Here is a 24236-nt window from a genome sequence, read left to right on the forward strand (position 1 = left end):
GGGGATATTTGTGGAGCCACCTCCTCCAGTTAGTTGTTTAATTGTCCACCACCATTCACGGCTGGATGTGGCAGGACTGCAGAGCTTAGATCTGATCCGTTGGCTATGGGATCGCTTAGCTCTGTCTATTGCATGCTGCTTATGCAGTTTGGCATTCAGATAGTCCTGTGTTGTAGCTTCACCAGGTTGACACCTCATTTTGAGGTATGCCTGGTGCTGCTCCTGGCATGCCCTCCTGCACTCTTCATTGAACCAGGGTTGGTCTCCTGGCTTGATGGTAATGGTAGAGTGGGGGATATGCCGGGCCCCCCCCCCCACCCCCTCCCTCTACCCCTCCCCCTTGCATCCCCTCCTCCCACCGGCACCATCCTACACCTGTGTAGGGGCCCCAACAACCCCACTGCCTTGTGGGCGTCTCGGGAGAGACCAAGGCTAAGGGAGTAAACCCTAACAGAAAATCCGGAGCGGAACCCCGTAGGCGGTCATGTGTCACCTTTGGCATGTTTCCGGCAGTTCCTGCAGCCATACTGGTGCCAAACGTCGTGTCCTGCACTCCTTTGGACCCCACCAGAAAGGCCGAGAGGGGGGTTTTGACGACTGGGCAACTCTCAACCTCCATAAATTTGCCCAGGCATGCGCCATGGAGAGGTCACTCCATAGTTGCCTCACAGCGACTAAAACAACACGGAAGGCAGCAGTTACGGGTTATAAGTCCAGATAAATCGGCGTAGAAACTGGGCGCCACGGGTTGCCTTTGTCGGTGGGAGAGGTCATTGCACCTCACTGGACAGCTAATTTCTCTGCAGCACCTGTGGAAGAGCCTGTCACTCCAGAATTGGCCTTTATAGCCACTCCAGGCGCTGCTTCACAAACCACTGACCACCTCCAGGCGCGTATCCATTGTCTCTCGAGATAAGGAGGCCCAAAAGAAGAAAGGTTACAGATTGTGGTTGAGTACAATTCTGCTGCTGCTGATGGCCCACAGCACCTCATGGATGCCCAGTTTTGCATTGCTAGATCTGTTCAAAATCAATCCCATTTAGCACGGTGATAGTGCCACACAACACGATGGACGGTATCCTCAATGTAAAGGTGGGACATCGTCTCCACAAGGACTGTGCAGTGGTCACTCCTACCAATACAGTCATGGACAGAAGCATCTGTGGCAGGTAGATTGGTGAGGACGAGGTCGAGTATGTTTTTCCCTCGTGTTGGTTCCCCCACCACCTGCCGCAGACCCAGTCTAGCAGCCATGTCCTTTAGGACTCGGCCAGCTCGGTCAGTAGTGATGCTACCGAGCCACTCTTGGTAATGGACATTGAAGTCCCCCACCCAGAGTACATTTTGTGCCCTTGCCACCCTCAGTGCTTCCTCCAAGTGGTGTTCAACATGGAGGAGTACTGAGTCATCAGCTGAGGGAGGGCGATAGGTGGTAATCAATAGGAGGTTACATTGCCCATGTTTGAACTGAGGCCATGAGACTTCATGGGGTCCGGAGTCGATGTTGATGACTCCCAGGGCAACTCCCTCCCTACTGTATACCACTGTGCTGCCACCTCTGCTGGGTCTGTCCTGCCGGTGGGACAGGACATACCCGGGGATGGTGATGGCAGTGTCTGGGACATTGTCTGTCAGGTATGATTCCGTGAGTATGACTATGTCAGGCTGTTGCTTGACTAGTCTGTGGCACAAGCCCCCAGATGTTAGTAAGGAGGACTTTGCAGGGTCAACAGGGCTGGGTTTGCTGTTGTCGTTTCTGGTGCCTAGGTCGATGCCGGGTGGTCCGTCCAGTTTCATTCCTTTTTATTGACTTCGTAGCAGTTAGGTACAACTGAGTGGAATGCTAGGCCATTTCAGAGGGCGTGTAAGAGTTAACCACATTGCTGTGGGTCTGGAGTCACATGTAGGCCAGACCAGGTAAGGACGGCAGATTTCCTTCCCTAAAGGACATTAGTGAACCAGATGGGTTTTTACAACAATCGACAATAGTTTCATGGCCATCATCAGACTAGCTTTTAATTCCAGATTTATTAATTAAATTCAAATTCCACCTTCTGCTGTGGTGGGATTCAAACCCATGTCTCCAGAGCAATACCTGGGTCTCTGGGTTACTAGTCCAGTGATAATACCACTACGCTACCGCCTACCCACAACTGGACTGTCTCTCCCCTGCCTGTTACTTGTTCTCCTTGATTCTAAGCATCAATAAAACTGTGGTCATGGGACAACATGTTACAAATCTGCCCTGATCACAGTAAATAACATCCCACTGGAAGTGGTTAGCAAATTTTGCTACCTTGGGTCCACAGTGACAGACAATCTGTCCCTTGATGCAGAGCTTGTTACACACATGGGGAAAGCAGCAAGTGCCTTTGGCTGACTTGTGAAATACGCATGGTATAACACCACCCTGACCCTTAGGACCAAGCTGATGGTTTATAAGGCCTGTGTTCTCTGCACCTTGCTGTATGAGTCTGAAACATGGGTGATTTACAGCTACCAGGAAAAGAAACTCAATAATTTCCATCTTCGCTGTCTGCGGTGCATTATGGGTATATCCTGGCAGAACAAAATCACAAATGTGGCAGTCCTCTCAAAGGCAGAGCTCCCCAGCGTGTTGGCATTAATCAAACAGAGGCGGCTTTGGTGGATTGGACATGTCCGCAGGATGGAAGACAGTCTCATACCCAAGGACCATCTGTATGGTGAGGTAGCTGGGGTCAGACGACCAGTGGGGCACCCAAAGCTCCACTTCAGGGAAGCTTGTAAGCGTGACATGAAGGCTCTAAATGTCGACTGTTGCACTTGGGAGTCACTAGCTGGCAAAAGAGGGAAATGGTGACACATTCTGTGGACTGGTGAGCACTACCATGATCACCAGTTGCTGCAGCAGCTTGGCAACAGGTGCCAACATCAGAAACAGCAACTCACAGCATCACTCAGCAGCTTCACGTGTAGCACTTGTGGCAAAACCTGCCTCTCAAGAATTGGTCTTCACAGCCATCAGCAAAGGTGCACCAAGAGAAGACACCCCACCTAAATTCTGTGTCTCCATCATCTTTCGTAGATAGACGAATGCCAACCAAATGATGAGATCCCAGCACTGATCCCTGTGGCACCCCACTAGATACAGTTTGCCAACCTACTCTTTGTGTCCTGTGAGAAAGCCAGTCCTCTATCCATGCTAATATATTACCTCCAACACCATGAGTTCTTATCGTGTGTAGTAACCTTTTATATGGCACCATACTGAGTGCCTTTTGGAAATCCAAATACACGATACTGACTGGATCCCCTTTATCCACCCTGCTTGTAACATCCTCAAAGAACTCTAATAAATTTGTCAAACATTATTTCCCTTTCACAAAACCATGTTGACTCTGCCTGATTGTATTCTGATTTTCTAAATTTCCTGCTACTACATCCTTAGTAATGGATTCGAGCATTTTCCCAATGACAGATGTTCGGCTAACTGGCCGAGCGTTTTCTGCTTTCAGTCACCCCTCCTTTCTTGAATAGGGGCATGGTATTTGTGGTTTTCCAGTCCGCTGGGAGCTTTCCATAATCTAGGGAATGTTGAAAGATTATAACCAATGTACCCACTATCTCTGCAGCCACTTCTTTTAAGACCCTAGGATGCAGGTCATCCGATCCAGGGGACTTGTCAGACTTTAGTCCCATAGCTTTCCTTGTACATTTCTCCAGTAATAGTGATTGTTTTAAGCTCCTCCCCCCATTTTGACTCCTGATTTTCTACTATTATTTGGATGCTTTTTGCGTCTTCTACTGTGAAGACAGATCGAAAATATTTGTTCAAAGTCTCTGTCTTTTCCTTGTTATCTCTTATTAATTTCCCAGTCTCATCTTCTAAGGGACCAACATTTATTTTAGCTACTCTGTTCCTTTTTACATATTTGTAGAAGCCCCTTCAGTCTGTTTTTATATTTCTTGCTAGTTTACTCTCATTGTCTAATTGCTCCATTTTTTTTAGTCCTCCTTTGCTAGTTTCTAAAGTTTTCCCAATCTTCTGACCTACCACTAATCTTTGCAGCATTGTACACCTTTTCTTTCGCTTTGATACTATCCTTAATTTATTAGTTAGCCACGGATGGTTCACCCTTCTCGTAGTCGTTCCTTCTCAATGGAATATATCTTTGTTGAGGGTTATAAAATATCTCCTTAAATGTCTGTCACTACTTATTCACCCTCTTCCCTTTTAACCTATTTCCATCCACATTAGCCAACTCTGTCTTTATACCTTTGTAATTGCCTTTATTGAAGTTTAAGACACTAGTTTCAGACCCAAATTTCTCACCCTCAAACTGGGAATACTGAAGAGACCAGAATTGGTGGAATACTGAAAGGCTGGAGGAAATCACAGAGATTGAGAGGGATGAAGCCATGGAGAGATTTGAAAACAAAGATGAGAATTTTAATATTGAGGTTTTGCTTAATCAGGAGCCCATTATGTCAGTGAGTGGAGGAAAGATGGGCAAGTGTTAGGACATGGGCAACTGAGTTTTGAATGACTTCAAATTTGCAAAGGGTAGAACTAGGAAGATCAGCCTAGTGGTGGAATAGACAAGTGTAGAGGTAACAAAGGCATGAATGTGCCTTTCAGCAGCAGATGGGCTGAGACAGGAGAAGAGTCAGTGTTGTTATGAAAGTGGAAATAAGCGGTCTTAGAGTGAATATTTGGTTGAAAGCTAATTTCACTGCCTACAAGGGGAGAGGATGAATGATGGATGGGCACTTGAGAGAAATAAACTTACAGGGCATTGGGGATAGGGCTGGGGAATGGGACTGATTGGATAGCTCTGCAGAGAGCTGGCATGGACTCGATGGGCCGAAAGGCCTCTTTCTGTGCTGTTATGCTTAGCAATAACCTGCTCAATGATGCTCAGTTCCGCCAGGGCCACTCAGCTCCTGACCTCATTACAGCCTTGGTTCAAACATGGACAAAAGAGCTGAACTCAAGAGGTGAGGTGAGAGTGACTGCCCTTGACATCAAGGCAGCATTTGACTGAGTATGGTATCAAGGAGCCCCAGCAAAACTGAAGTCAATGGGAATCAGGGGGAAAACACTCCACTGGCTGGAATCATACCGAGCGCAAAGGAAGATGGTTGTGGTTGTTGGAGGTCAATCATCTGAGCTCCAGGACATCACTGCAGGAGTTCCTCAGAGTAGTGTCCTAGGCCCAACCATCTTCAGCTGCTTCATCAATGACCTTCCTTCAATCATAAGGTCAGAAGTGGGGATGTTCGCTGATGATTGCACAATGTTCAGCACCATTCATGACTCCTCAGATACTGAAGCAGTTCATGTAGAAATGCAGCAAGACCTGGACAATATCCAGGCTTGGGCTGATAATTGGCAAGTAACATTTGCGCCACACAATTGCCAGGCAATGACCATCTCCAACAAGAGAGAATCTCACCATCTCCCCTTGACAATCAATGGCATTACCATCGCTGAATCCCCCACTATCAACATCCTAGGGGCTACCATTGACCAGAAACTGAACTGGAGTAACCATATAAATACCGTGGCTACAAGAGCAGGTCAGAGGCTATGAATCCTGAGGTTTGTAACTCACCTCCTGACTCCCCAAAGCCTGTCCACCATCTACAAGGCACAAGTCAGGAGTGTGATGGAATACTCTCCATTTGCCTGGATGGGTGCAGCTCCAACAACACTCAAGAAGCTCGACACCATCCAGGACAAAGCAGCCCACTTGATTGGCACCCCATCTACAAACATTCACTCCCTCCACCACCGACGTACAGTGGCAGCAGTGTGTACCATCTCCAAGATGTACTGCAGCAACACACCAAGGCTCCTTAGACAGCACCTTCCAAACCCATGACCTCTACCAACTAGAAGGACAAGGGCAGCAAATACATGGGAACACCACCACCTGCAAGTTCCCCTCCAAGTCACACACCATCCTGTCTTGGAACTATATCACCGTTCCTTCACTGTTGCTGGGTCAAAATCCTGGAACTCCCTTCCTAACAGCACTGTGGGTGTACCTATATCCCATGGACTGCAGCGGTTCAAGAAGGCAGCTCACCACTACTTGCTCAAGGGCAATTAGGGATGGGCAATAAATGCTAGTCTAGCCAGCGACGCCCACATCCCAGGAATGAATTTAAAAAAAAGTTTAGTTGGAGGAAATTTCTGCTGCTCTAGTGCTGATGTCAAATAAGCAGTCTGACAGTTTATGAAACAGTGGAGGGGTTGAGAGAGAGTTGGTGGTGAGGTTAGCATACGTGTGACACTGTGATTTTGGATGTCGTTGAGGGGCAGCATGTAGAGGAGAAATAGGAGGTAACAACCAGGACTCCAAGTCACAGCTGCTCGAAAGGTCATCTATCCCTCTGTGAATTGAATAGCACTTGCCTATTTTCCTCTTTTATTTTGCTACTCTGGCAAACCACTTCGAGTCATTTATAGAATCATTGAGTCCATGCTTCACAGTGAAGATTTCCTCTCTGTTAAATCCCTGACCTTTGCTACCTTGACTGAACCCCTCAACACATGCAAAATTTTGCTTCTTTTGGACCAGATTTTAAATTATTGATATTTTTCTCTTCGTGGTGCAGTTGTCCCAGTTCTTATCCAGTCTCCGATCCTGGAACGTGTCACAGAGGGTCACACAGTGCGGTTACAGTGCACCATGTGGAACGCCGCAGTGAGAGACACTGATGTTCACTGGTACCGGGAGCTACCAGGACAAAATATGGAGTGGATTTTAACACATGATATAATGAACAGCACACGACGGAGCCCAGGTTTCACTGACCGTTTCCAGTCTTCCAGAGACACCTCCAATAACAGCTTCATTTTGACAATCAAACATGTGCAGCCCAATGACACTGCCGTCTATTACTGTAAAGTGTGGGGAGATATCAGTGGGAATGGAACCCAGATCATTGTAACCAGTAAGTCCAGTTTACGTTATGTTCACTGATTTATAATAGAAATATTAAATCTGTATTCACTCCACATTTCAGAGTGGAGTTGGGAAAATGAGATGGTGGATTTGTGTGTTTAGATTGATGATAATTCATGTCAACACAATATTAAGCACTGCAGTCTCTGAGAGATCATAAAGTATATTCAAGGACCATCAACAATCAGAATGAATGACTGCACTCTAGAATGTCTGCTGGAATGAATGGGACTGTTTGTCCCCTGGGTGAATGATATACTATGTCCCTGGGGAGAATGTGGCTTTATGTCTCCTTCTAATGATTGCAGACCATTACATTAATTACAGTGTGTATCTGTTCTAATGCTGCATGTCTGTTACTGAATTGTGTTCACCCTGCTGATATTTTACAGAAGCCTGGACTCCAGATCTGTTTCCAATTATTCTGGGCTCTCTGCTGGGTTTCCTGCTGCTCCTGGTCATTACTGTAATCATTTTGCTTTATGTGAAACAATGGTTGTGTTGCACAAACACATCAACACAGAACAGGTAAATATAATTTATTCCATTCACAGGTGCTGTTGAGAAGTCATCTGGATGTTCTGTTGTTAATTGAACTCAGTAAATTCTATAACTCTGAGCTTATTTACATCTTTACTTTTGTCCCTTCCTTCCCTTTCTCTCTCATGATCTCTGACCTCCTCTCTCCATCTCTCTCCATTTATCAGATTCTCTTTCTCGCTTTCTCTGCTCCTGGTGAATTGGGCAATGCCCTGATAAACACTGATGTCTTTTTTTATCTCATTCTATTTCTGTTTCTCTGGTCCTGGTATAATGTGGAGATGGGAATGCAGCGTGTGGGGGGCAGTAACAGGTGACGATCCGGGAACATGGAAAGATGAGGATACCTGATCGATATTAATGGGCAGGCCTAATTTGAATATTGTTTCTGGATTCAATGTCTTCTCTGTAAGTAAGAAGCATGACACTGACCCTCATGATGCAATTTCTGGGGCTTCAAGGCCCAGTGAAACACTGAAATGGAGGAAGAGGTTTGGAGCTTACCACATAGAGGAAAGAAGAAGGGGAAGTGTCAGGTGGCTGTGAAAAGACGGAAGATGCCTTGCCACCACCCGCTCCCCCCACCCACCACTCTCGTTTCACAGATGCTTCCTTGATGTTCTGCTGGGTGGTCTAAGGACCAGGGCGTACCTGATATTTACCAATGGCAGAAAGAGGAAACCAGCTGCCATGACTCAGAAGGAGTGAGTAGAGATGGCAGAGGAGGTGATTGGAGATGGCAGAAGGTGTGAGTAGAGATGGCAGAAGGTGTGAGTAGAGATGGCAGAAGGAGTGAGTAGAGATAGCAGAAGGAGTGTGTAGAGATGGCAGAAGGAGTGTGTAGAGATGGCAGAAGCAGTGTGTAGAGATGGCAGAAGCAGTGTGTAGAGATGGCAGAAGCAGTGTGTAGAGATGGCAGAGGGAGTGAGTAGAGATGGCAGAGGGAGTGAGTAGAGATGGCAGAGGGAGTGAGTAGAGATGGCAGAGGGAGTGAGTAGAAATGGCAGAAGGAGTGAGTAGAGATGGCAGAAGGAGTGAGTAGAGATGGCAGAGGGAGTGAGTAGAGATGGCAGAGGGAGTGAGTAGAGATGGCAGAAGGAGTGAGTCGAGATGGCAGAGGGAGTGAGTCGAGATGGCAGAGGGAGTGAGTAGAGATGGCAGAAGGAGTGAGTGGAGATGGCAGAAGGAGTGAGTGGAGATGGCAGAAGGTGTGAGTGGAGATGGCAGAAGGTGTGAGTGGAGATGGCAGAAGGAGTGAGTAGAGATGGCAGAGGGAGTGAGTAGAGATGGCAGAGGGAGTGAGTAGAGATGGCAGAAGGTGTGAGTAGAGATGGCAGAAGGTGTGAGTAGAGATGGCAGAAGGAGTGAGTAGAGATGGCAGAGGGAGTGAGTAGAGATGGCAGAGGGAGTGAGTAGAGATGGCAGAGGGAGTGAGTGGAGATGGCAGAAGGAGTGAGTGGAGATGGCAGAAGGAGTGAGTGGAGATGGCAGAAGGAGTGAGTAGAGATGGCAGAAGGAGTGAGTAGAGATGGCAGAAGGATTGAGTAGAGATGGCAGAAGGGGTGAATAGAGATGGCAGAGGGAGTGAGTAGAGATGGCAGAAGGAGTGAGTGGAGATGGCAGAAGGAGTGAGTGGAGATGGCAGAAGGAGTGAGTAGAGATGGCAGAAGGAGTGAGTAGAGATGGCAGAAGGATTGAGTAGAGATGGCAGAAGGAGTGAGTAGAGATGGCAGAGGGAGTGAGTAGAGATGGCAGAAGGAGTGAGTAGAGATGGCAGGTGTGAGTAGAGATGGCAGAAGGAGTGAGTAGAGATGGCAGAAGGAGTGAGTAGAGATGGCAGAGGGAGTGAGTAGAGATGGCAGAAGGAGTGAGTAGAGATGGCAGAGGGAGTGAGTAGAGATGGCAGAAGGAGTGAGTAGAGATGGCAGTTCTCACACTTCTCAGGATTAAATTCCATTTTCCACTGCTCCGTCCATCTTACCAGCTCATCTATATCGTCCTGTTATCTAAGGCTTTCCTCCTCACTATTTACAACACCACCAATTTTCGTGTCATCTGCAAACTTACTGATCATACCTCCTATATTCACGTCTAAATCATTAATATACACTACAAACAGCAAGGTTCCCAGCACCGATCCCTGTGGTACACCACTGGTCACAGACTTCCACTCGCATAAACAACCCTCGACCATCACCCTCTGCCTCCTGTCACTAAGCCAATTTTGGATCCAATTTGCCCTGGATCCCATGGGCTCGTACCTTCTTAACCAATCTGAATAGCCTTTGAGAGAGCAGGCAGTGAGCTCTCATCACAGAGTATCCAGTCTCTGACCTGGTCTCCTAGCCATGCTGTTGATGTGGCTGGTCCAGTGAATCATCTGGCTGTGGTGAAACCCCATTAAGCTGTTATGGTGGAAAACTTACTGATGGTGATTCCATTGATGGTCATGGAGAGAGGCCTCCATTTTCTCTTATTTGTGATTGTTATTACCTGGCACATGCTATCTAGGTCCTGCTGTAAGCTGGAATGTGTTGCTTCATTATGAGAGAAGCTGAACACTGCAGAATTGTTAGGGAGCAGCCTTACTCCTGACCTGATGATGGAGGGAAGGTCATTGAAAAAGCAGCTGAAGATGACTGGGCAGAGGACCCATCCCTGAGGAATTCCTACAGCAATGTGCTGAGGTGATTGGCCTCCAGCTACCAGAACCATCTTCCTCTGAGTCAGTATGAGTCCAGCCACTGATGGTTTTTTCCCTCGATCCCCCTGACCTCAATTTGCTTGAACTGCTGGTGCCACACTGTCACACAACTCCTCAGGAAGAAGGATAAGACACTCCTACAACCTGGAATAAAATTTGGGAATATTTCCCAACTTGTCTATTGCTCACTTACAGGAAACAGAATGAAGTTGTGCTGTTAGAGGCATGGTGTGGTGAGAGGGTACAGACCATTGAAAGTTCCATCTATCAGGGTGTGTTGGGCTGTAGGTTATAAAGGTGCTCGGACTCTTGCTCTCTCTCTACCTCTGCCTCTATATGTGGGGGATTTGTATTCTTTTTGTACAGTACAGGAAAGACAAGCAAAAAGGAAAAGGAAGTGGTGTTGCACTGATAATGAGGGATGGGATCAGTACATTAATAAGGGAGGATCTCAGATTGGAAGAACAAAATGTGGAATCTGTTTGGGTGGAGCTAAGAAACAGCAAGGGCAGCAAACATTGATAGGAGTTGTTTATAGGCCACCAAACAGTAGTGGTAGTGTGGCACATGGTATTAATCAGGAGATTAGAGAAGTATGTGGCATGGGTAATACACTAATCATGGGTGACTTCAATCTGCATATAGACTGGATAAACCTAACGAGTACTAATGCTGTGGAGGATGAGTTTCTGGAGTGTATTAGGGATGGTTTTCTAGAGCAGTATCATGAGGAATCGACTAGAGAGCAGACTATTTTAAATCTAGTATCGAGTCATGAGAAAGGGCTAATTAATACTTGTTGTAAAATAACCTTTAAGAATGAGTGACCATAATATGACAGAACTTTTGTTATGTATGAAAGTGAGGTAATTCAATCTGAAGCCAGGGTGTTAAATTTGAACAAAGGAAATTATGAAGATATGAGGAGCAAATTGGCTGAGGTGAATTGGGAAAATACATTGACAGGTATGACAGTACATGGGTAATGGATAGTCTTTAAAGAATTATTACATAGTTTACAGCAACTATACATTCCTTCAAGGCACAAAAAACCCAAATGTAAAGGCAGTCAACCATGGCTAACAAAGGAAATTAAGGATTGTATAAAATTAAAAGAAAAGGCCTATAAAGTTGCCAGAAATAGTAGGATTTTAGGGGATTGGGAGGATTTCAGAATACAGCAAAGGAGGATGAAGAAACTGATAAAGAAAGAGAGAATAGAATATGAATGTAAGCCAGCAAAAAACATAAAAACGGACTGTAAAAGCTTCTTTAGGTATGTAAAAAGGAAATGTTTGGCTAAGATAAATGTGGGCCCATTACAGGCAGGACCAGGAGAATTTATAATGGGGAATAGAGAAATGGAAGAGAAGCTAAATGATTACTTCACTGAGGAAGATACAAAAAATCTCCCAGAATTAGAGGTCCAAGGGAATAGAAAGAATGAGGAATTGAAGGAAATTAGCATCAGTAAGATGGTTGTATTGGAGAAATTAATGGGGCTTAAGGTTGATAAGTCCCCGAGACCTGATACTCCACATCCTAGAGTGTTGAAAGAGGTAGCTATGGAGATAGTGGATGCATTGGTATGTTACGACCAGGTGAGAAAGGTGTCTAGGATTCCCTTTCAGCCTTTACCTGGTCTTATCATCACAGGGTTTAATTTTAAACACACTGTGTTTTTAGCTCCCCCTTGGTGAATCCTTGTTCACCTCTTTCCAATTATAAGGCAAAGAAATCAACACAAACAGGCTTTCTTAGAGTTAAAGAAGAAAAGTTGAAACTTATTAAAGTTAAACTCTAATTTGGGTGACACCAACAGATACACAATGCGCCCACGCTAGCATGGATGCGTGATACACACATGCAAATAGAGACAGAGAAGAGCAGAAGAAATAAAGTGGAAAAAGTTTGAAGCAATATCTGAAGAGCTTTTGTTACAGTTCTTCGAGCTCACTGCAGAGTCCTTGATTGTAGGTAGATCTTGATTTTCGTTGGGGCCCAGTATTCTTCTTAAACTTTGTTCAGTGTAGGAGATTTTTCTCTTTTGGGGTTCATGTGTCTTCAGTGAATTCAGAGGCTTGTGAGAAAGAGATGGGAGCAGACAGGAGAGATCTTCTCAGTCCAGGAGCAAACAATCTGAGTTCAAACGCTCTGTGGCTATTTCAAAAGACTCCTGGAACAGCCAGTTAGGGTGTGACCAGCTGGTCCAACCAGTCCTGGCCCCTGTGGATTGCATCACCCCAGCAGGTCCTGGAATGCACTTCCCCACCCCCTCACTGTCCCATGAACAACATCCATTGTAGGTTGAATGTGTCATGGAATGATCCTTTGCCTACACAAGCACTGTCTGTTAATATGCAAATGCTTTTTTCCAGCCACGGCTGATCTGTTTAACAAGTCATTTCCTCACTCCAGCAACAGTTAAAAATCAATGTTCATGACAAAACCAATGTGCCTCATTCTTGGCAGGTGGGGGCCTGCATAACAGTCATCATCTTCCAAAATTCTATAGATTCTGGAGCAGTTCCTGCAGATTGGAAGGTAGCAAATGTCCCCCCACTATTTAAGAAGGGACGGCGAGAGAAAACAGAGAATTACATCAGTCGTTGGGAAAATGCTAGAATCTATTCTAAAGGATGTGATAAATGGACACTTGGATAATAATGATCTGATTGGGCATAGTCAACATGGATTTATGAATGGGAAATCATGTTTGATGAACCTATTGGAGTTTTTTGAGGATGTTACTAACAGAATTGATAAAGGGGAGTCGGTGGATGTAGTATATGTGGATTTTCAGAAGGCTTTTGATAAAGTCCCCCACAGGAGGTTGGTTAGCAAAGTTAAAGCACATGGGATAGGAGGTAATATACTGGCATGGATTCTTTTGGGCCTCCTTATCTCGAGAGACAATGGATACGCGCCTGGAGGTGGTCAGTGGTTTGTGAAGCAGCGCCTGGAGTGGCTATAAAGGCCAATTCTGGAGTGACAGGCTCTTCCACAGGTGCTGCAGAGAAATTTGTTTGTTGGGGCTGTTGCACAGTTGGCTCTCCCCTTGCGCCTCTGTCTTTTTTCCTGCCAACTACTAAGTCTCTTCGACTCACCACAATTTAGCCCTGTCTTTATGGCTGCCCGCCAGCTCTGGCGAATGCTGGCAACTGACTCCCACGACTTGTGATCAATGTCACACGATTTCATGTCACGTTTGCAGACGTCTTTATAACGGAGACATGGACGGCCGGTGGGTCTGATACCAGTGGCGAGCTCGCTGTACAATGTGTCTTTGGGGATCCTGCCATCTTCCATGCGGCTCACATGGCCAAGCCATCTCAAGCGACTCAGTAGTGTGTATAAGCTGGGGGTGTTGGCCGCTTCAAGGACTTCTGTGTTGGAGATATAGTCCTGCCACCTGATGCCAAGTATTCTCCGAAGGCAGCGAAGATGGAATGAATTGAGACGTCGCTCTTGGCTGGCATACGTTGTCCAGGCCTCGCTGCCGTAGAGCAAGGTACTGAGGACACAGGCCTGATACACTCGGACTTTTGTGTTCCGTGTCAGTGCGCCATTTTCCCACACTCTCTTGGCCAGTCTGGACATAGCAGTGGAAGCCTTACCCATGCGCTTGTTGATTTCTGCATCTAGAGACAGGTTACTGGTGATAGTTGAGCCTAGGTAGGTGAACTCTTGAACCACTTCCAGAGCGTGGTCGCCAATATTGATGGATGGAGCATTTCTGACATCCTGCCCCATGATGTTCGTTTTCTTGAGGCTGATGGTTAGGCCAAATTCATTGCAGGCAGACGCAAACCTGTCGATGAGACTCTGCAGGCATTCTTCAGTGTGAGATGTTAAAGCAGCATCGTCAGCAAAGAGGAGTTCTCTGATGAGGACTTTCCGTACTTTGGACTTCGCTCTTAGACGGGCAAGGTTGAACAACCTGCCCCCTGATCTTGTGTGGAGGAAAATTCCTTCTTTAGAGGATTTGAACGCATGTGAAAGCAGCAGGGAGAAGAAAATCCCAAAAAGTGTGGGTGCGAGAACACAGCCCTGTTTCACACCACTCAGGATAGGAAAGGGCTCTGATGAGGAGCCACCATGTTGAATTGTGCCTTTCATATTGTCATGGAATGAGGTGATGATACTTAGTAGCTTTGGTGGACATCCGATCTTTTCTAGTAGTCTGAAGAGACCACGTCTGCTGACGAGGTCAAAGGCTTTGGTGAGATCAATGAGAGCAATGTAGAGGGGCATCTGTTGTTCACGGCATTTCTCCTGTATCTGACGAAGGGAGAACAGCATGTCAATAGTCGATCTCTCTGCACGAAAGCCACACTGTGCCTCAGGGTAGACGCGCTCGGCCAGCTTCTGGAGCATGTTCAGAGCGACTCGAGCAAAGACTTTCCCCACTATGCTGAGCAGGGAGATTCCACGGTAGTTGTTGCAGTCACCGCGGTCACCTTTGTTTTTATAGAGGGTGATGATGTTGGCATCGCGCATGTCCTGGGGTACTGCTCCCTCGTCCCAGCACAGGCATAGCAGTTCATGTAGTGCTGAGAGTATAGCAGGCTTGGCACTCTTGATTATTTCAGGGGTAATGCTGTCCTTCCCAGGGGCTTTTCCGCTGGCTAGGGAATCAATGGCATCACTGAGTTCCGATTTGGTTGGCTGTATGTCCAGCTCATCCATGACTGGTAGAGGCTGGGCTGCATTGAGGGCAGTCTCAGTGACAGCATTCTCCCTGGAGTACAGTTCTAGGTAGTGCTCAACCCAGCGGTCCATCTGTTTGCGTTGGTCAGTGATTATGTCCCCCGATTTAGATTTGAGGGGGGTGATCTTCTTGATGGTTGGCCCAAGAGCTCTCTTCATGCCATCATACATTCCTCTGATGTTTCCGGTGTCTGAGGCCAGCTGAATATGACTGCATAGGTGTTGCCAGTAGTCGTTTGCGCAACGCCTAGCTGTTCTTTGTGCAGTACTTCTGGCTGCTTTAAGTGCTGCGGATGTTAAATCGCTGGGGGCTTTCTTGTAGTTCAAAAGTGCAATGCGCTTAGCGGCTATGACAGGTTCCAGCTCTTCATTATGAGATTGAAACCAGTCTGCATTTCTCTTCGCACTTTTGCCGTAGGTGGTCAAAGCTGACTCATAGATGGCGTCTCTGATGTGGGCCCACTTGGTCTCAGCATCCCCTGTGGGAGTGTTTTGAAGGGCTGTTACAAGTGAATTTAGAAATTTTTGTAACAGCTGTGGGTGAGAAATTCTGCTCGTGTTGATGCGCGGGTGGCCCTTCTGCTTGGAATGATGCAACTTCTTTGGTCTGAGTCTAACCTTGCTGCACACCAGGGAGTGGTCGGTGTCGCAGTCCGCACTGTGGAAGCTGCGTGTGATTTGAACACTGTTTAAGGCGGCTCGCCTTGTGACAATGAGGTCTAGCTGGTGCCAACGACGTGATCTTGGGTGCCTCCATGAAACCTGGTGACAGGGTTTAGTGTGAAAGAACGAGTTGGTGATGCAGAGGTTATGATAGGTACACAACTCAAGCAGTCTCTGCCCGTTCTCATTCATCCTTCCAACGCCATAGCGCCCAAGGCAGGAGGGCCATGAGTCATGGTCGGCCCCAACCCTGGCATTAAAGTCCCCCAGCAGGAATAGGTGTTCGGTGTTGGGGATGCTGCTAATGATGTTATGGAGTTGTTCATAGAACTGGTCTTTAGCTTCAGGTGCGGAGCAGAGTGTTGGAGCATAGATGCTGAGTAGGTGTACTGGACCAGAGGTGGTGAGCAGTCGGATGGACAGTATGCGTTCCGAGCCATTTGAGGGAGGCTCTATCATGCTGAGCAAGGAGTTTCTGATGGCGAAGCCCACTCCATGCTGTCTTGGTTCTTCAGGATCCCTGCCCTGCCAGAAGAAGGTGTAGTCTTGCTCTGCTAGAGAGCCACTCGCGGGGAGGCGAGTCTCCTGAAGTGCTGCAATGTCCACATTGAATCTACTGAGCTCGTTGTTAATGATGGCGGTCTTCCGAGAATCGTTGATTTGTGTAAGGTCTTCCGACAGGCCAGGACACATAGTTCTGACGTTCCAGCTTGCAAAGCGAAGGGCTGGTACCTTCTTTCCTTTTTTCATGTTGTTTGGTGCGGTGTATCAGTCCACCTTTCGGGCAATGACCCTGAGCTCCAAGCACCCATTGAAGCAGGCAGACTGTGGCGGGACAGAACCTTATTGACCGGGGGCTGCCCGGTTTGAGGCGGGCGGTAGCTGTCCAGTGAGGTGCAATGACCTCTCCCACCGACAAAGGCAACCCGTGGCGCCCAGTTTCTACGCCAATTTATCTGGACTTATAACCCGTAACTGCTGCCTTCCGTGTTGTTTTAGTCGCTGTGAGGCAACTATGGAGTGACCTCTCCACGGCGCATGCCTGGGCAAATTTATGGAGGTTGAGAGTTGCCCAGTCGTCAAAACCCCCCTCTCGGCCTTTCTGGTGGGGTCCAAAGGAGTGCAGGACACGACGTTTGGCACCAGTATGGCTGCAGGAACTGCCGGAAACATGCCAAAGGTGACACATGACCGCCTACGGGGTTCCGCTCCGGATTTTCTGTTAGGGTTTACTCCCTTAGCCTTGGTCTCTCCCGAGACGCCCACAAGGCAGTGGGGTTGTTGGGGCCCCTACACAGGTGTAGGATGGTGCCGGTGGGAGGAGGGGATGCAAGGGGGAGGGGTAGAGGGAGGGGGTGGGGGGGGGGGGTGCAGGGGAAGGGGGTGCGGGGTGAAGATGGTGCGAGGGGGGGGCGGGCTGGGACGGGGTTGTGAGGGGGTGAGCTGAGAGGGTGGAGCAGGGAAGGGGACGGGGGTGGGGGGGGGGTGGAAGGGGGGTAAAGGGGGGGGGGAGGGGGGGTAGAATCTGGTGCAGGTAATAAGCCATTTCCTCAGTGCCCACCATCGACGTCCGGAAAGCTCATCCACGTCCTTCGGGAGGTGAAGCATCATTTGGCAGACTTAGAGGTGATTACATTTGCTAAGGGTTTTTTTTTTGCAGTGGTTTAAATAAAGGCATGCAGCATTGCCGACAGTGCGCTGCAGATGCTCTCAGAGCCATCTCCCGCGGGCGCTTTGAAGTTGCGGCCGGGGGGGCCGTTCGTGGATGTTTTGGGTGTTCGGGGCACCTTTTCACAGGACTTCTCTCGGGTCCCGCAGCTCCTTCTTCACCTCAATGGATTACGGATTGGTTAACAGGCAGAAAGCAGAGAGTAAGAATAAACTGGTCATTCTCGCGTTGGCAGACTGTGACTAGTGGGGTACCGCAGGGATCAGTGCTTGGGCCCGAGCTGTTCACAATATATATCAATGATTTGGATGTGGGGACCAAATGTAGTATTTCCAAGTTCGCAGATGACAAACTAGGTGGGAATGTGTGCTGTGAGGAAGATGCAAAGCGGCTTCAAGGGGATTTGTACAGACTTAGTGAGTGGGCAAGAACGTGGCAGATGGAATATAATGTGGGAAAATATGAGGTTATCCACATTGCTAGGAAGAATAGATGTGCAGAGTATTTCTTAAATGGTGAGATTAGAAAGTGTAGATGCACAAAGGGACTTGGGTGTCCTCGTCAATAAATCACTGAAAGTTAGCCTGCAGGTGCAGCAAGCAATTAGGAAGGCTAATGTTAGGTTAGCCTTTATTGCAAGAGGATTTGAGTACAGGAGTAGTGAAGTCTTGCTTCAATTGTATAGAACCTTGGTTAGACCGCACCTGGAGTACCGTGTGCAGTTTTGGTCTCCTTACCTTAGGAAGGATATTATTGCCATAGAGGGAGTGCCATGAAGATTCACCAGACTTGTTTCCGGGATGGTGGGACTGTCCTATGAAGAGAGATTGTGGAAACTGGGCCTGTATTCTCTAGATTTTCGAAGAATGAGAGGTGATCTCATTGAAACCTACAAAATACTTCAATGGATAGACAGGGTAGATGCAGCTAAGATGTTTCCCCTGGTTGGGGAGTCTCGAACCAGGGGACACAATTTCAAAATAAGGGGGAAGCCACTTAGGACAGAGATGAGGAAATATTTCTTCACTCAGAGCTTTGTGAATCTTTGGAATTCTCTACCCCAGAGGGCTGTGGAAGCTCAGTCATTGAGTATGTTTAAAGTAGAGATTGACAGATTTCTAAATATCAATGATATAAAGGGATTTGATGATAGTGTGGGAAAAGGCATTGAAGTGGATGATCAGCCATGATCATATTGAATGGTGGGGCAGACTCGATGGGCTGAATGGCCTACTCCTGCTCCGATGTCTATGTTCCTATGTTCCTATGCTCTGTGATGAATTAATCTTAGGTATATCTGATGTAACATTGTTTAGAGTCACAGATGAAGACACTGGCAACGTGTATGCAACAGTAAATGGTAAGCAAACTAACTCAATACTTACTGTAGGAGGAATAGTCTGAACTCCAGTGACCTGTTAGTGATTGCAAGCTTCATGTACTGTTAATTTAACATGTACTCAGTTCCATCATGTAGACAAATGCAGGAAAGTTTCACAATGGACTTAACATGTAAAGTGTGTAATGTTATTTAATTCTGACATATTGCTGGGAACTGGGAGGTATTTAAGCCATAGAGTCATAGTCATTATGGCACAGAAGACCATTTGGCCCATCACGTTCATACCAGCAGAACTATCCAGCCAATCTCATTACCCTGCTCTACCTCCGTAGCCCTGCAAGTTTATTTCCTTCAAGTACCTATACAATTTCCTTTTGAAATAATTGATTGTCTCCACTTCCACCATCCTCGTGGGTGGTGAGTTCCAGGTCATTACCATTCGCTGCATAAAAAGGTTCTTCCCCACATCCCCCCCTGCAACTCTTTCCCAAAACCTTCAATCTATATCCTCTAGTCCTCATATGATCAGTTAATGGGAACAGTTTTTCCTTGTCTCACGTATCTAAGCCTGTCATAATCTTGTACGCCTGAATCTAATCTCCTCTTAATCTTCTTTGCTCCAAGGAGAACAACCTCAGCTTCTGCAACCTAACCTTGTAACTAAAACCCCCCATCCCTGGACCCACTCTGGCAAATCTCCTCCGCACGCTGTCAAGGACGCTGTTCTCTCTAGGCTTGCTCTTGCTCTCACTCTCATATGTGATGCAGCACTGACCTTCCTGCTCCCCAACCTGTGTCTTTCACTCATCACATCTGGAACTGTCCCCATGGGATGAGAGACACAGCTGGATTAAATTCCATTCTTGTTCCAGTGAACTCTCCCTACTTATTAAAGAATTAAGCATTTCTGCCATGCTCTTTTCTGTCATCATCCCAAACAGGGACCAGAAATCGATTGGGAAATGAGTCTTTTGAGGCATTGCTTCAGCAGGTTTTCATAACTTCAATGGTTCTTTTTACAAACTGCCCCTCAGTGTTCAGAGATCCAGCCCACATTGATCTGTATCTGCAGACATTAGGTGTCATTTTAACACCCAGATGGGAACATGACAAAGTGAGCCATGTACTTGCCTGGGAGGGGCAGTGGTCAGTGGGGTAGTGGTTGCTGGGGCAGTGCACATTTGGGGCAGTGGTCATTTGGGGCAGTGGGCACTGGGGGTAGAGGGCACTGGGGGCAGTGGTCACTGGGGGCAGTGGTCACTGGGGGGGGGGGGGTTGGCTGGGAAGTCAGTAGGCAGCAGCTGTTTAGCTAGAGGCTGCCACCAGGAACCCACAGGAACACAAGGGATGGGTTCTGGGAGGGAATCCCAGTCCAGGAACCTGAGACTTACCTTGCTGGCCTCTTCCGCCCTTGGAAGCTGTTTCCAACAGGTTTGGCCCAGTAGTGAAGCTAAAACTGCTTCCCCACCTGGACCTCATGTACCAAAGGCACCATCGGAGACACATCGGCATTTTCAATGCGCATCCTTATGCCTGCAGCTCAAAAATTACACTCGGCCAGACTGGGGTAAGTCTGTACTCTAACTGACCCCACCCAGTGGTCTCTGCCAGGTAATGGGAGTTAAAATAGACCCCGCGGTATTTGCCTTCCAATGGTGTCTAAAGAGCTTCATCCTCAGAGATGTGAATCTGAAGGGACATTGGATTATCTTTCAGATCAAAATCTGACCAACAATCAACCAGTACCAGCTGCTTCTGCCGCTGTGGTAAGTGAATGGATCAGGATACAGTCCATTATCAATGCATAAAATGATATAATTAATATAATAATAAATGATTTCTATCAATTTATCAGTAATATCGTAGCAATGGTAATGGCTTTGTAGAAAAAATCACTACATTGGTATATTTTGTAATATATAATATTCATCCAGTTAGATTAATCTTTTAGTTACAGTGATCAATTACTCATAGTAATAATTAACATGAAGATACAAAGTGATCATTCACTTACGTTAATAATTCAGTAACAGATCATTCACTTACAGTAATCATTCTATTACAGTAATTAACTTGAAGTGAGCCATCATTTCCAGTGAGTGTTCATTTAATGTAATTATCTGAAGTGTTAATTCACTTAAGGTGAAGTTCACTTACAGTAATAACTCATTAAAAGTGATTATTTGCATACTTTCCAAATCAAATGTAACAGTGAAATTCCATATCTGATATTTTGTTCCAGTCAGATGACGATCAAATCCATTATGCTGAACTTCAACTGGGACGAGGCACGAACTGTCCACCAGTGACTCTTACTGAAACGATCACTGAATATGCTGCAGTGAAACACACATAACCACCTGAATATTTCTGTTAGCATTGCCAGAGGGAAGGGACTCCCTGAAACGTTTCATTCTCTAGTCCTTAGCAACATTAGAATGGACTCAGACCCTCCACTCTGATATTACTGGACACTCAGACCCTCCGCACTCTGATATTACCGGACACTCAGACCCTCCGCACCCTGATATTACCGGACACTCAGACCCTCCGCACCCTGATATTACTGGACACTCAGACCCTCCGCACCCTGATATTACTGGACACTCAGACCCTCCGCACCCTGATATTACCGGACACTCAGACCCTCCGCTCTCTGATATTACCGGACACTCAGACCCTCCGCACCCTGATATTACCGGACACTCAGACCCTCCGCACCCTGATATTACCGGACACTCAGACCCTCCGCACCCTGATATTACCGGACACTCAGACCCTCCGCACCCTGATATTACCAGACACTCAGACCCTCCGCACCCTGATATTACCAGACACTCAGACCCTCCGCTCTCTGATATTACCGGACACTCAGACCCTCCGCTCTCTGATATTACCGGACACTCAGACCCTCCGCTCTCTGATATTACCGGACACTCAGACCCTCCGCACCCTGATATTACCGGACACTCAGACCCTCCGCACCCTGATATTACCGGACACTCAGACCCTCCGCACTTCGATATTACCGGACACTCGGACCCTCCGCACTTCGATATTACCGGACACTCGGACCCTCCGCACTTCGATATTACCGGACACTCGGACCCTCCGCACTTCGATATTACCGGACACTCGGACCCTCCGCACTTCGATATTACCGGACACTCGGACCCTCCGCACTTCGATATTACCGGACACTCGGACCCTCCGCACCCTGATATTACCGGACACTCGGACCCTCCGCACCCTGATATTACCGGACACTCGGACCCTCCGCTCTCTGATATTACCGGACACTCGGACCCTCCGCTCTCTGATATTACCGGACACTCGGACCCTCCGCTCTCCGATATTACCGGACACTCGGACCCTCCGCACTTCGATATTACCGGACACTCGGACCCTCCGCACTTCGATATTACCGGACACTCGGACCCTCCGCACTTCGATATTACCGGACACTCGGACCCTCCGCACTTCGATATTACCGGACACTCGGACCCTCCGCACTTCGATATTACCGGACACTCGGACCCTCCGCACTTCGATATTACCGGACACTCGGACCCTCCGCACTCCGATATTACCGGACACCCGGACCCTCCGCACTCCGATATTACCGGACACCCGGACCCTCCGCACTCCGATATTACTGAACACCCGGACCCTCCGCACTCCGATATACTTAACAAATCCAAGGCTGTCACTATCCTAGTCCAGGTGGCCTTTACTCTGCACTAGCTCCAGTGGTACAGACAGCCCGTGACTCCTCTTCTCTTGTTTCTCCCTTTGTCATCTTCAGACCTGTGCACCAAGCCTCTCCAGGTCTGTCCTTTTATTCTTTGTAGCTGGTGACTCCTCCTATGCACTGATTGGTTGGTTCATACATATCACTGTTTTGATTGGTCCTGCCATTTCATTTGTCAGTGCTTCTGTTTGTACATTAATCACAATCACATGCGCAAAGCTATGTGTACAAACAGTCCATTATAACCTGAGGTCCATTAGGTTACACATTTCCAGCAAGACTTTTGTTACATTTTGATCATAACTTGTTACATAGTTTTCAAAATGTGTTCTTTTCCTTGTGATTACCAAAGTGATCACAAAGTGATTCTGGATAACTCAAACTTTATGGGCAGCATTTGTTTCCAGTAAGATACACAGCTAAACAAAAGATCTTGGAGCAGGAGTAGGCAATTCAGTCCCTCGAACCTGCTCCGCCATTCAATACGATCATGGCTGATCATCTAATTCAGTACCCTTTTCCCGCTTTCTCCCCATATCATAAGAACATAAGAACTAGGAGCAGGAGTAGGCAGTTCAGTCCCTCGAGCCTGCTCTGCCATTCAATACGATCATGGCTGATCTCATCTCGGCCTCAACTCCACTTTCCTGCCCGTTCTCCATAACCCTTCAACCCATTACTAATTAAAAATCTGTCTATCTCCGCCTTGGATTTACTCAATGTCCCGGCATCCTCCGCACTCTAGGGTAGTGAATTCCACAGACTCATGACTCTTTGACAGAAGTAATTTCTCATCATCTCTGTTTGAAATCTGCTACCCCTTATCCTAAAACCATGACCTCTCGTTCTAGATTGCCCCACAAGAGGAAACATCCTCTCTACGTCTACTTTGTCAATCCCCTTAATCATCTTATATACCTCTATTAGATTTCCTCTCATTCTTCTAAACTCTAGGGAGTAAAGGCCTAAACTGCTCAATCTCTCTTCATAAGACAAACCCCTCATCTCTGGAATCAATCTAGTGAACCTCCTCTGAACTGCCTCCAATTCAACTACATCCCTCCTCAAGTAAGGGGACCAAAACTGTACGCGTTACTCCAGGTGCGGTCTCACTAATGCCTTATACAGTTGCAGCATCTCTTCCCTATTTTTATACTCTATTCCTTTATCAATAAATGCCAAAATTCCATTTGCCTTCCTTCTTACCTGCTGCACCTGCAAACTAGTTTTCTGTGATTCATGCACGAGGACACCCAGATCCCTCTGCACCGAAGCACTCTGAAGTTTCTCTTCATTTACCAAAAGCTTATCCAAATATATATATATATGAAAGTACATAAAATTCATAATGCAAAAATAAACATAAAAAGGTCAGTAATTTACTATATTGGTCACTGGGGTGAGGAGGTTGTCCTGTGATGAGAGGCTGAGTAAATTTGGCCTATATGCTGTGCAGTTTAGAAGAATGAGAGGTGATCTCATTGAGACATACAAGATTCTGAAAGGGCTTGATAGGGTAGACACTGAGAGATTGTTTCTGCTGGTCGGGGAATCTAGGACACAGGGACAGTCTCAGGATAAGGGGACGATCATTTAGAACTGAGATGAGGAGAAATTACTTCACTCAAAGGGTTGTGAATCTTTGGAATTCTCTACCCCAGAGGGTTGTGGATGTTCCATCATTGAATACATTTAAGGCTGGGATAGATTTTTGGTTTCGCAGGTAATTAAGGGATTTGAGGAGCTGGCAGGAAAGTGAAATTGAAGCACAAGATCAGCCATGATCGTATTGAATGGCGGAGCAGCCTCGATGGGCCATATGGTCTACTTCTGCTCCTAGATGTAATGAGTGGTGTGCCACAGGGATCAGTGCTGGGGCCTCAACTTTTTACAATTTATAT

At 47.0% G+C, this 24236-nt stretch overlaps 1 protein-coding gene across 1 annotated transcript in view; it reads left to right on the top strand.

Annotated features, from left to right (window-relative positions):
• LOC137366350 (uncharacterized) overlaps positions 1 to 24236 on the top strand; it is a 218687-nt gene that overhangs the window by 23337 nt on the left and 171114 nt on the right. Inside the window, exons 4-5 of the mRNA XM_068028245.1 lie at positions 6607 to 6945; positions 7349 to 7484. Of these exons, the coding sequence (XP_067884346.1) occupies positions 6607 to 6945; positions 7349 to 7484 (475 nt within the window). The remainder of the gene's footprint in view (positions 1 to 6606; positions 6946 to 7348; positions 7485 to 24236) is intronic.

Source organism: Heterodontus francisci, unplaced genomic scaffold (assembly GCF_036365525.1).
Source record: "Heterodontus francisci isolate sHetFra1 unplaced genomic scaffold, sHetFra1.hap1 HAP1_SCAFFOLD_377, whole genome shotgun sequence".
NCBI lineage: Eukaryota > Metazoa > Chordata > Chondrichthyes > Heterodontiformes > Heterodontidae > Heterodontus > Heterodontus francisci.